The 13,616-nt window shown below is 38.1% G+C and overlaps 1 protein-coding gene across 4 annotated transcripts in view; it reads right to left on the bottom strand.

The window, feature by feature from the left end:
* The window catches only part of CADM2 (cell adhesion molecule 2), a 679,737-nt gene that overhangs the window by 106,152 nt on the left and 559,969 nt on the right, over positions 1-13,616 (bottom strand). For all 4 annotated transcript variants that reach the window (XM_084528767.1, XM_084528769.1, XM_084528768.1 and 1 more), the window contains one exon: positions 2,066-2,156. In XM_084528767.1, coding sequence (XP_084384893.1) covers positions 2,066-2,156 — 91 coding nt within the window. The remainder of the gene's footprint in view (positions 1-2,065; positions 2,157-13,616) is intronic.

The following is a 13,616-nucleotide window of genomic DNA, read 5'->3' as shown; positions in this document are numbered from 1 at the left end:
TTGATATAGATATAGATATCTATATTTAGACATCTATCTTTGGTATCCCAAAATACAGAGGTAGAAATCTGACTAAGTTAGCATCTAAACTCCATGTAGTCAGCAGAGAAAAAGTAGCAGAAGCCCATGTGAGCAGCTCAGATGCAAATATGTACTGTACAGATGTTTAAAGATAGTTGAGATAGTTTCCACACCCTCAGAAACTGAAAAGCATCATGCCTCTTTGTTCCAGTACTCAGAGGTAAGTGAAAATGGAGGACTAGAACACTTAGTTGTTACTATGTACCTGATCTCCACAGCCACACCTCCTTTCCCCCCACCCCCCAGTTTCATCCATTTGTCCAATCATCCAGCTATCTGTCTCACAAAACTATACATTCCAAAATGAAGAAAACAACAGATAACGTCCACACTTCCTTAGTATTTAAAGACTCCAAGTGTAAAGGGCCAAACTGGCCCTCCCCTGAAACAAACAACAGGTAATTAAAAGTTTGTAATGGCCGCCTTACTTCTAAGTTTTTACCCCTATTGTGAATGTTAAATCAATAGTGAAAATCAAACTCCTGAACCTAGGATCCCTGAAGTCAATGTGCCAAACAGAGAACTCAGCATGTAGTTGTCACCTGTTAAGTCATGTGGAAAACACTGAGATAAGGAAAACCCTAAATACTACCTACCAAATTGCAACTCAGGGCAATCAGGGCTGATTTTTTTTCCTAAAATTAAACTCTTGCATATCTTCCACTAAATTTGAAAGTAATAGGTTCACCACCTCTGTATCCCCTGATACTTAGGGGAATATTAAAAGATAAATTCTTTCTCCTTCAAGTATACACTAAAGACAAAAGGTGGTTGCATATGAATTTTGTGAGATACCTATATAGATATCTCAGAAACACACAGTAACTCAGAAGCACATAGGTACACTGAAGACCAATTGCATTAAGCACCATATAAGACCTACTATGAAGGAACTTTAGTGTTCTTGTCTCAGGTAGGGTAGAAGCATGATCAGGATGCTGTGTTTATCAGCTCAGTCAAAATCAAGAGTTACTTTAAAATGATACAGGCATATCATCTATAAAAGAAAGGTACTTAGGGAGTTTAAATGATTTCAAAATAGAAATTTCAGACTTAAATGCCTGATTCTACCTAAATCTGACTTAAGATACCTATATTAAGCTACCTATATTAATTCTATGAAGTCAATAAAATTATACCAATGAGAAAATCTTCCTCAAGTGACGTGATTTTGGGCACATAATTTGCACCCTTTCCAGAAATAAAACACGTTTGCACTATTATTTTTGAGATCATTCTAAAGCTGCAGATCACCATTACCATATTAATCTTTTTAGTAGTAGGTTCATGTTTAAGAAATTCCATTCTTATTAAGCAACATGGTTATTTATGTTTCTTCATGGGTAAATGCATAACAGCTCATCAGAGATGCTATTTTAGCAAGAGATGTCTATTTAAACAGTAGATTCTATGCAAGAGTTTATCTCTGCAGATCTGCCTTTAAAAATATTGGTGGCAGAGATGTTAAATTCCAAGTAAAACAGTTTTTACTCTTAAAGCAGACTACATCTTTTAAAACTCCAGCAGAAACAAGTAGCCAACTTGCACATGTCATTAAACTTCAAATTCCCTTGTAAATGACAGCTAAAGAATCCAGAAGGTTCAATATATTTTCTCTGAGGCTACTTGATGTGGGAAGATTTTCATGAGACATTCTCTCTCCTACCATCAGTTCAGTGATGTAAACAGTGACTGATTAAGCCTGTACTCCTTTCAGGTTGATACACATGACTGAAAAAAACCAATAATAATAATAAAAAAAAAAATCACAGCTGGAATTCTTCCTGAAAACTAAAATAAATGACAAAGTAAAAGACCAATCTTCTATAGACATTTAATGAAGACAGGCTTCAAGGGGATTTCTATCCCAGAGATTACATTACACCCCAGGACGAGACAAAAACAGCAGATTTCTGCAGCTGAAGATTGCAATCACAGCAGAATAAAGAAAATAACAAAACATATTACTTGTTAAATCACTTACACTGGTTTTCCTTTGGATTCACAAGTCAAAATTATAGATTGTCCTTCTTCGGGCCATGAATTGGAAGAAATGATTTTAACTAAAGGTGTATCTAGGAAGAAAAGAAAATAGACATCTTATTGATATACAGTAAAAAAAAGATGTATTATCTAAGAGTACATTCTTCTCTGCTTACAAAAGACTACACCCTAGATTTAATTTACGCTTGGAGATGCTTTTATTTGAAGCCTTGTGCGATTTTCATTGTCTTCAAGAAGGCAATAAAAATGACCAATGGAACTAAAACTATAAATTTTTATATCACAAGAAAATACAGATAGAAAGTATGTGTAAGCTCCAAGGAAATAACTTTTTTCTTCTCTATTCAATGCAGGTACTCCATAAGAGTATTCCAAAGTCTGATACCTAACAATGAAATAAAAAATATTGAAGATGAATAACAAGTACTCTGTGCAATTGTTTCTTTGCCTATTTATAGGTTGATATGATGGAATGCTGCTATTAAAGGTATGAATGCAATGATATACATTTGAATAAGAACACTTTTATTGTTGCAGAAGCTTGAAATCATAATAAGAAAGCTACAATGGGCTTTCAGTTAAAATAACTTGTTATAGGCATTTTACAGGATATTATTTCTGAAATGCAATAATGCTGCCCCTAAAACAGAACTTTCTTTAGAAAAAAAAAGTCAAAGAGAATGTTTTAAATATAATTGAAAAGCCCTATAGAAAAGCCTGTAATACATCCTAAAAACTTAAAAATATTTTCCTGTATTCTGGAATTAACTTTCTGGTTATGACTTTAAAAAGATATACAATATAAAAATTATGAATTCATGCAGAATGAAGTATTTGCAGGAGATCTTTAATTTTCAGAACATTTTACCAGCCAAGATATACCCTCATAATCAAACTATTTTACATGAATGGAAGGGGCACCACTTACAAGGAGAAACAAGAAAGAAACACCTATACACAGAAAGAAACACCTGTACACAAAACATTTTTCTCCTCAGGAAGAAGAAAGACTGGTCACAGTCATAGTGAGGAAAGGAAAATACGACTCCTTGTTTCTTGCAGTTGCCTAATACAAAACACACATCATCTATAGCATATGAAATGATTTAACCTGCAAACCTAGGGTTACTCAAGTTTTATTTAATCTGATTTGAAATTCCTATTTGCGTTAGCAGTGACACCACAGATACCCTATTATCAAGCAAATGTGAAAGAGCATGACAGTATGACACTACAAAACCAAATTCCAAAAAAAAAAAAAAAAAAAAGATATGCTGTTATTGTACTTTTTTTTTTTTTTATTGAGATGCTAATAGTCCTATTAATCACTAAGTTGCATATAAACATCTGAAAATGGTAAAAGCTTTTTCCTACCTTTGATTTTTATTTTTGGCATATCACAATGTATCAGCATGGCACAAGACAAGAAAAGGGAAAGGCTTGGTGTAGATTTGTCATAATGCCACTGAAAGCATTGTCAGCATCATTTAGATTTCAATACAGCTGCTCTAACCTTACACCAGTAGCAAATCTGCTCCACAAGTTCACATTTTTAAGGACCCTGGAAACCATTATGCAGGTGACTAATCCTTTGCAGGTCATGCAGGCATTTGCTTCATTTTTAGCACATACTTAAGGCACTGACCTCAAGTGCCTTAATAAATCAGGCCATCAAGTACTTCTGTGATTTCAGTAGTACTACTGGAGATGAATAAATTACTTTCTTGACTATGCATTGGACCAGAGGAAGAAATTAGTATCAGATAGGAATACATGAAGAATTTAACAGAGGAAGGGAAACAACTAATGCGATGAGATCAAGAGGTTTCCAGAGAAATATGAAAAAGGAACTAAACTTTGATGGAAATAATCATAATAGCCACAAGTGAAGAGAGAAATGAAAGGCCCATCTAGGCAGCATTACTGGCTTAAATATTTAAGAGATGATCAGCATGTTATGTTACACATTACTGTAAATGACCCTAATAGAAGAGGGGATTTCAGACAATTAAACTTGGATTTGCATGGATCAATGCAGTGACATTTTCCCCAGCTTGGAGTTCCCACACCTGTTTTATTCAATGTCCAGACAATGTTCTGTTCTTCATGCACTTCCAAAAACAAGCTTACTACTAGGATAGGAAAGGTCTTATGCTTCTAACACACAGTAAGATAGTGTAAGAAATATATTCCTTTGTGCTTTTCCCTCCTGATTTACTTTTACATTACTTACTTGTTACTTTAAAACAGGAAATACGGCAATTAATCCAGTACATAATTTTTAGGGAAACTTATGATTCACAATGTCTGTATTTTATTATCAGTCCTTTACAGATGATATTCTTTTTTTGGGTTCTTCATTTTCAGTGTAGCTGTTTCCATTTTTCTTTTTATGCTGCCCTTGATTTCTCTCCAGAATTAAAGTATACACTTATAAGGAGAAAACTTAAGACCAAGCCCTCTACTTTCACATCTATATTTAAAATGAGAAAAAAAAATAATAAATTGCATAAAAAACTAATCTTAAAATGTTATTTTAAAAAAGATAATAAACCCTTGCTGACTGATATATTTCCACCATTCTATTACAAAATACTACCTCCTGCTAGAACTACTTCTTTTAAATATATTTGACAAGTATAAATGTATTCTATCAACACACTGGGCCTTAACCTGTCACACCCAGAAGCATTAATCACAACAACATGAATATCACCTAATATTCAGAAAACACCTCCACCAGTAGAAAACAAAGTTTAAAGAAAGAAAACCAAAACAAACCAACAAAAAACCCTGCAATACTGTAGGGTTTGCAGTAAAATGTTGGCTTATTTTCAAATATGCCCATCAGCTTGTTATTTGTAAGCATGTCTAAAAACTCTATTTTTGTACCCAAACAAAACAAATGGAGTAGGTTGTAGGGTTTGGTTTTATTGTGGGTCAGAGCTTTTTCTCTAAAGTTAATAAAAGAGTATCAATTTACACCTGTTTAAACTTTAATAATTTGCATCTTTTTTTTTTTTTTTTTTAGGATTTGGCCCAGTAATTTCATTGTAGTAAAATATTGTAGTTGAGTATTTAAAGCAGAATTCTGGGACTAGTGATTAAAACTGCTTTCTTTTCTTGAGCTCTAAGGACAGTATGTGGGAGATAAATATTCCAAAAATAGTAGGTACTGGAAAAATCCAACCGTATTTTTTTTTTTTAATAAAAAAAAAAGTGTTTCATATGAGTGTAGCAAGACTTCGCAATAGAACACACTTGATTCACTCCCCAGTGACTCATTTATTCACAAGCAACAGTGTGAAAGCTGTTTGGCCCTACAGTCTTGAGCTTGAATAATGAGGTACTTATGAGCTGCAATTGATTGTTAGCACCAGTGTGAACTGAGACTCAAACATATCGTTAGACACATGGCAAGATATCTTCTACCCCCCATGTGCGAAGAATCTGCCCTTTTACTAGAAATAACAGTTTAAGACTGATTACAGATAAAAACTATGGAATGGGGTTTCCAGATACATTCTTTCTTGTTTCAGCAGACTAAAGGCAAAATTTTCACTGAGTGATTCTATTTCTTTTCTTTCTAGGACCTAGGCACATCTCATTGCACAAGACCTGAGAAGTCATTTCAAAGCTTTGGAAGACTTATCTATCTTTTAATCAGGCAATATCATCTTTATTCAGCCACATACAAAATCAGTGAATACATGTGGAAAACTGATTTCAGCTATTCAGGTAATGAATGTTATCTGATAAGTGAACAAATTAAACGCTTCAGCACATTATTTTTGTTTTCCTCTTAGCAATAATTAATGGCAACTTTAATACCTTACAGAACTACTTTTGTGATCGATTTAATCTCTTTGAAACTATTTCAAAATAAAGGCAATTCTTATCACTCACGAGACCTTTGCAGTTAATCTGATCACCAATACTATTTTTTTTTTCGTTGTTGTTCAAAATGCACTTGATATTTTACATGGTTTGAAGTAAGAAAGAATTAATTATGTGGGTTTATACATATATATGTGTGCATACATATGTTATACCCCTAAAGAATTAATTAGCTAAAGCCCTTATAAGGTTGCATGCAGTTTTATTTATCTTCATAGAAATTATTTCATATAAATTTCTTCAGATAATCACAGAATCACAGAATTTCTAGGTTGGAAGAGACCTCAAGATCATCGAGTCCAACCTCTGACCTAACGCTAACAGTCCCCACTAAACCATATCCCTAAGCTCTACATCTAAACGTCTTTTGAAGACTTCCAGGGATGGTGACTCCACCACTTCCCTGGGCAGCCTGTTCCAATGCCTCACAACCCTCTCAGTAAAGAAGTTCTTCCTAACATCTAAACTAAAACTCCCCTGGCTCAACTTAAGCCTATTCCCCCTCGTCCTGTCACCAGGCACGTGGGAGAACAGACCAACCCCCACCTCGCTACAGCCTCCCTTGAGGTACCTATAGAGAGCGATAAGGTCGCCCCTGAGCCTCCTCTTCTCCAGGCTGAACAAGCCCAGCTCCCTCAGCCGCTCCTCGTAGGACTTGTTCTCCAGGCCCCTCACCAGCTTCGTCGCCCTTCTCTGCACCCGCTCAAGCACCTCGATGTCCTTCTTGTAGCGAGGGGCCCAAAACTGAACACAGTACTCGAGGTGCGGCCTCACCAGAGCTGAGTACAGGGGGACGATCACCTCCCTAGCCCTGCTGGCCACACTGTTTCTTAAGAAAGCCAGGATGGTGTTGGCCTTCTTGGCCACCTGAGCACACTGCTGGCTCATATTCAGCTGACTATCCACCATTACTCCCAGGTCCTTCTCCGCCTGGCAGCTCTCCAACCATTCCTCTCCCAGCCTGTAGCTCTGCTTGGGGTTATTGCGCCCCAGGTGCAGGACCCGGCACTTGGCCTTGTTGAACTTCATGCAGTTGACCTCAGCCCATCGGTACAGCCTATCCAGATCCTCCTGCAGAGCTTTCCTACCCTCAAGCAGATCGACACATGCACCTAACTTGGTGTCATCTGCAAACTTACTGAGGGTGCACTCAATGCCCTCGTCCAGACCATCGATGAAGATATTAAAGAGGACCGGCCCCAGCACCGAGCCCTGGGGGACGCCACTAGTGACCGGCCTCCAACTGGACTTGACTCCATTCACCACGACTCTTTGGGCCCGGCTCTCCAGCCAGTTTCTAACCCAACGAAGCGTGCGCCAGTCCAAGCCAAGAGCAGCCAGTTTCTTGAGGAGAATGCTGTGGGAGACGGTGTCAAAAGCCTTGCAGAAGTCAAGGTAGACCACATCCACAGCCTTTCCCTCATCCACCCAGCGTGTCACTTTGTCATAGAAGGAGATCAGGTTCGTCAAGCAGGATCTGCCTTTCATAAACCCATGCTGACTGGAATGTAATCGCATAGAAGGCACTGGAAGATTCCTGTATATTATGTTAAAGCATATGTGCAAGTCCTTGACAGCCACAGAGTAAAAGCCAAAACTGAATGCATAAAAGAAAGGAAATTTGTTTAAGATCATAAAGCAGGTCATCATCTAAATCAGAAAATGAATCATGCATGCTTCTTTTTGGTCCCAAGATCATTAAAAGTAGTGTGGCTTGTTTTTTCTACCTAACTTCAGAAGTCCTTGTTTTCTTTAGACCTTAGCTAGCTGGACTACCAGAGCTTCTGTGGATACTTTTTGATGGAACTTCCAGTTACTGGGTGAGTAACTAAAATAAAGTATGATCCCTATTCATCTTAAGGTATTAATCAGTAAAAGCTATGTAGGAATAATCAGATTTCAGAAGAAAAATAATTTTCTAAAAAGAGTAATATGGCGATTATATGGTAACATTATTCTATGATATCATACAGTCGCTCCCTAATGTAACAATCTTCAGTTAATGGAACTAAAGTCTTAGAAAATAAGACCATCTCCTTACTTGGTATGGTGTGAGTAATAGAAAAATTTAAAATTTTTGATAAGACTTTAAGAAATGAATATTGGAAGGTAAATACAGGAGTAGAAGTGTTAATTATCTTCTAGTCACTAGAATTAAAATGGTGCTGGAAATGCACCAATTCATGCAAGACATGTGCATCACAGTCTTTTTTTCCAGAGCATTGAAATATATGTTTAATTGTAATATGAACAATACTTGCCACTACAGTTCACTGAACATTTTGTTAAGAGGCAGATCTCTATAGTGTTTAAAGTGTAGCCGTCCTTGCACTTCCAGTGAAAGGAGGATTAACAGAAAAGTTCTTATTGGTTCTTCTCTGCAGGAACTTACAAAGGAATATTATATCAGCTATGCAGATCTAAGTCATAGTTCTTGATTCTCTGTTGAATTACAGATTTTTTAAAAATAAATACAACAACTTACTATAAAATTTAAGTTCAGTGCCCAAAATACCTTTCAATATGGCTAAAATTTCAGGAAGCAGAACAGAACAAGAATGTCTCTTTTTCTTTCTTTTTCTTTACAGAGAGAGTATTATTACTTCCTGAGGAAGGGTCCCGTTCTTCCACATTTTGTATCATGGAGGACTGTAAATCCCCAAGTCTTAGGAATCCACTTCTGTATGGTCTCACTTACAGGTAACTTGATTTTTACCGGGAATGTTAACCAGCCTACTAAGACTATTTCTTTAAATGAGCTATTAAGGTACATACAGTAATCTTTGAGAGAGAAAAAAAAAAAAAAAAGTCCCTCATTCTGCTGAGTATTGAAGTATTCACATTAATTACGTAAGATACAGCAAAATACTTATTTGACAGTAACATAGTGATTAGAGTATTCAGCCCTTCAGAGTCTGGATAAAAAGTCTGCTATGAGTCAAGGAGCACAATGACACCTCTACCTATCATGAAATAGCAGAATTCCACCATGTATTCTAAGGTCCTTCTTCTACTCTGGTTTTGAACTAGGATTTCACTTTGAAGTTGAAGATGCCTTTTCCTTACCTATGTCCTAGTTTGGACAAATCATGACTTTCTGACACACCAAAAAGGAAAAGGTATTAGCAAATTCTTAATTCAGTCTAATTCACAAGTTATATTTCTACAACTAATTCTACAAGTTCTGTACAATTGTCCCTATTTACATTTAGTACCAACATAATATGGAATATACCATTGATCTAGCTTATGTTAAAAAAAAAAAAAAAAAAGTTTCTAAAGTTAGATTAGGATGCTCTTAAAAAGAAAAATCTGTAAAACTTTAATATTCCCTACATATTTCCTAGGATGCTTAACTGAAAGTACTGTCAACACTTAGCATCAAATGTCTCTGGTACATCCATTCGTACGCTTTAAGTAATAAGATGTTGCTGAAATGTTTTCAAAGACATTTAAGTTGTTGCCCTGGGAGTATCTTTCTTACTTGTCAAAGATGGCAAAATTTTCAATGTTGAAACAATTTAAAACATTTTACAAAAATTAAAGAAAATACTAAATACAACGAGAATGACAAAAGCAGGTATTAGATATTTTACCAGTACCAGCCTTAAATTAAAAATACCTTTTCCAAACTGGTGATGGAGATATACTCAACTAGAGCATTTATGTTTGCACATTAGCACTTGCAGGGCAAGCAGGTGATCAGGCCCAGTCAGCATGGGTTTATGAAAGGCAGATCCTGCTTGACGAACCTGATCTCCTTCTATGACAAAGTGACGCGCTGGGTGGATGAGGGAAAGGCTGTGGATGTGGTCTACCTTGACTTCTGCAAGGCTTTTGACACCGTCTCCCACAGCATTCTCCTCAAGAAACTGGCTGCTCTTGGCTTGGACTGGCGCATGTTTTGTTGGGTTAGAAACTGGCTGGATAGCCGGGCCCAAAGAGTCGTGGTGAATGGAGTCAAGTCCAGTTGGAGGCCGGTCACTAGTGACATCCCCCAGGGCTCGGTGCTGGGGCCGGTCCTCTTTAATATCTTCATCGATGGTCTGGACGAGGGCATTGAGTGCACCCTCAGTAAGTTTGCAGATGACACCAAGTTAGGTGCATGTGTCGATCTGCTTGAGGGTAGGAAAGCTCTGCAGGAGGATCTGGATAGGCTGTACCGATGGGCTGAGGTCAACTGCATGAAGTTCAACAAGGCCAAGTGCCGGGTCCTGCACCTGGGGCGCAATAACCCCAAGCAGAGCTATAGGCTGGGAGAGGAATGGTTGGAGAGCTGCCAGGCGGAGAAGGACCTGGGAGTAATGGTGGATAGTCAGCTGAATATGAGCCAGCAGTGTGCTCAGGTGGCCAAGAAGGCCAACACCATCCTGGCTTTCTTAAGAAACAGTGTGACCAGCAGGGCTAGGGAGGTGATCGTCCCCATGTACTCGGCTCTGGTGAGGCCGCACCTCGAGTACTGTGTTCAGTTTTGGGCCCCTCGCTACAAGAAGGACATCGAGGTGCTTGAGCGGGTGCAGAGAAGGGCGACGAAGCTGGTGAGGGGCCTGGAGAACAAGTCCTACGAGGAGCGGCTGAGGGAGCTGGGCTTGTTCAGCCTGGAGAAGAGGAGGCTCAGGGGCGACCTTATCGCTCTCTATAGGTACCTCAAGGGAGGCTGTAGCGAGGTGGGGGTTGGTCTGTTCTCCCACGTGCCTGGTGACAGGACGAGGGGGAATGGGCTTAAGTTGAGCCAGGGGAGTTTTAGTTTAGATGTTAGGAAGAACTTCTTTACTGAGAGGGTTGTGAGGCATTGGAACAGGCTGCCCAGGGAAGTGGTGGAGTCACCATCCCTGGAAGTCTTCAAAAGATGTTTAGATGTAGAGCTTAGGGATATGGTTTAGTGGGGACTGTTAGCGTTAGGTCAGAGGTTGGACTCGATGATCTTGAGGTCTCTTCCAACCTAGAAATTCTGTGATTCTGTGATTCTGTGATTGTTGTTTCATATGAAGTGTAGCGTACCTTCAAGTCGTTAGATTTTTAAATGTGTTTATTGCAAGAACTCTGTAATTCCTACTTCCCATGCTAAATGGTATAACAGAAAATGTTGAATGTACAAAACTTCCATGACAATTTCCTGTAATAATTTCCTTAATGGTTTTGCATGCTATACAGTGATTTTGTAAAATGTTTGGATCTTCTCTTTGTACCTGCCTACCATGCTTTTGTTTTGATGAAAGCAGTCCAATAATAGATATAAGCTATGTGCTGCTCAAGTAACAATCAGTACTTGAAGTATTATTGTTCTCAACTTATGGTTTAGGGAATAAAGGTTGGTTCACATCATTCTATGGAAATGGATGAAAGTGTCAAGAAGAAAACACATTTCTCTTGGTTTCCAATGTTGTTCTTAATCAGAGGATATATATATATATATTGGTCTTTAGGATATTGAAAGACCTGGCATAGAAAAATTATCACATTTTCTGACAGTAACATATAAGCTTCAGTATATACAAGGTGCATAGTGAAAGATTAATACCTTGAATTATTTTAGTTTATGACTCCTTGGAGGTTCAAAAAGATCCATGGGGGAGGTTTTTTCCTCTATTCATGGTACACATCAGTATGATATATGCTGCCTAAATCTCTGTTTCTTAAACAATATGGGGATTTTGTGTTTGTTTTATTTTCACACTGTTTGAACTTAGAAGAGTGGCCAGTACTAAAAGAGCTGGACCTAATTAAAATGATGGAAAGCAAGGGAGGCACAGAAGTTCAAACATTATTTGCCAATATAAATGCACACCTCCTATACAACATAAGACTACAACAAACATTAATAAGCCTCCAAAGCAAGCACCTCCTATCTGATTAGTTTCCATGGAACCAAATTATCAAGTGCCTATTTCAAAAACAGGGGAAATGCAATCCTTTCCCTATTCATGTTCTAAATAATTGAAAACATCCCATTAACATCATTTGACCCTAGGCCTCCACTGGAATACTTTGATTCTTATACGTGTTTTCTTTGAAGGTGATTCTCTCTCTGTAGCTTATGCTCTTATGAAAGTCTCTCCGTCTGCACTAAGAATCTGAGTTTATTGTAATGAGTTCTGTGATCCTTCTTGGACTTTCGTCTGTGTGCAAATTCTGTTAGCAGTAATAAGTAAGACACCAGTAAAGAAAGGGAAGAGTAAATCACTTGTTAGAAGTTGACTAGAAGTTAACTAGAAGTTATTTCTTCTACAGATTATTTAAAAAGCTTTAAAAGTACTACTAGGCTTTGTTTAACAATGTAATTCTGCAGCGGATCCATTAATATAAATGATGCCATTGTATCAATTTGGGAAGAGATCTATGCTTGTGTAACAGAGCCATGCTTCCCATTGTGATCAATGAGCTTCCCAAGAATGCCAGTATTTACTTTCATGAACCCTAAGCAACACCAGGAGCATGTCTTAACTACTCTCCAGTTCAGAAAACATTCGCGTAACCTCCAGATAGCTCACATTAAAAAATACAGTGTTCCACAATGGTATAACATCCATGTCATGGTTGCCAGATCATTTGGCAGAGGCACAGGAAGGAGGTTTCTTGACTCCTCCAGAGGAAATTTTGTTGTGATTTATAGGAATAACAGAATTCTCACCTTCTCAGCAAATGAGTTGTGCTTTTATGCCATGTAAAAAAATCTGCTTTGGTTGGTTCATGAGGCTCACTGCATTCTCCTCCTCTTGCCCTAACTTGCTGCATTATTTTTAACAAAAATCCCAACAGGAATGGATCATAATATTATAGTCCTGTCCAGATGAATAGATAGGTTTTTCTCACCAAGGGCTACTATTTAAAGCTGTCTTCATTGCCAGCAATTGCCACTGCCCAGAAAAGCTCATGTGTTTTCCTTTGTCACTAAAAGGGATAAAAATGTATTACACAATCACAGAATCACATAATTTCTAGGTTGGAAGAGACCTCAAGATCATTGAGTCCAACCTCTCACCTAACCCTAACAAGTCCTCCACTAAACCATATCACTAAGCTCTACATCTAAATGTCTTTTAAAGACCACCAGGGATCGTGACTCAACCACTTCCCTGGGTAGCCCGTTCCAATGCCTAACAACCCTTTCGGTAAAAAAGTTCTTCCTAACATCCAACCTAAAACTCCCCTGGTGCAACTTTAGCCCATTCCTCCTCGTCCTGTCACAAGGCACGTGGCAGAACAGACCAACCCCCACCTCGCTACAGCCTCTTTTAAGGTACCTGTAGAGTTGCCCCTGAGCCTCCTCTTTTCTGCAGGCTGAACAAGCCCAGCTCCCTCAGCCACTCCTCGTAAGACTTGTTCTCCAGACTCCTCACCAGCTTGGTCACCCTCCTCTGGACTCGCTCAAGCACCTCCATATCCTTCTTGTAGCGAGGGGCCCAAAACTGAACACAGTACTCGAGGTACTCGATTAGCACCCCACCTTCCTGTTCACTCTCAGGATCACTCTCAGACCACTCTAAGTTCTCATATATAAATGTGTGTAGAAGCATATTCTGCAAATATCTATAATGCTCAATTTTACTCAATCATTATTTATGCTCAATCTTTTTGTACAATAACCACCATTTTCTCTTTGTGCCATATTTCAAATTAGTATGACTGATTCA

The sequence above is a fragment of the Aythya ferina genome, assembly GCF_964211825.1.
Source record: "Aythya ferina genome assembly, chromosome: 1".
Classification (NCBI taxonomy): domain Eukaryota; kingdom Metazoa; phylum Chordata; class Aves; order Anseriformes; family Anatidae; genus Aythya; species Aythya ferina.
This window is presented reverse-complemented; position numbering and strand designations above follow the sequence as displayed.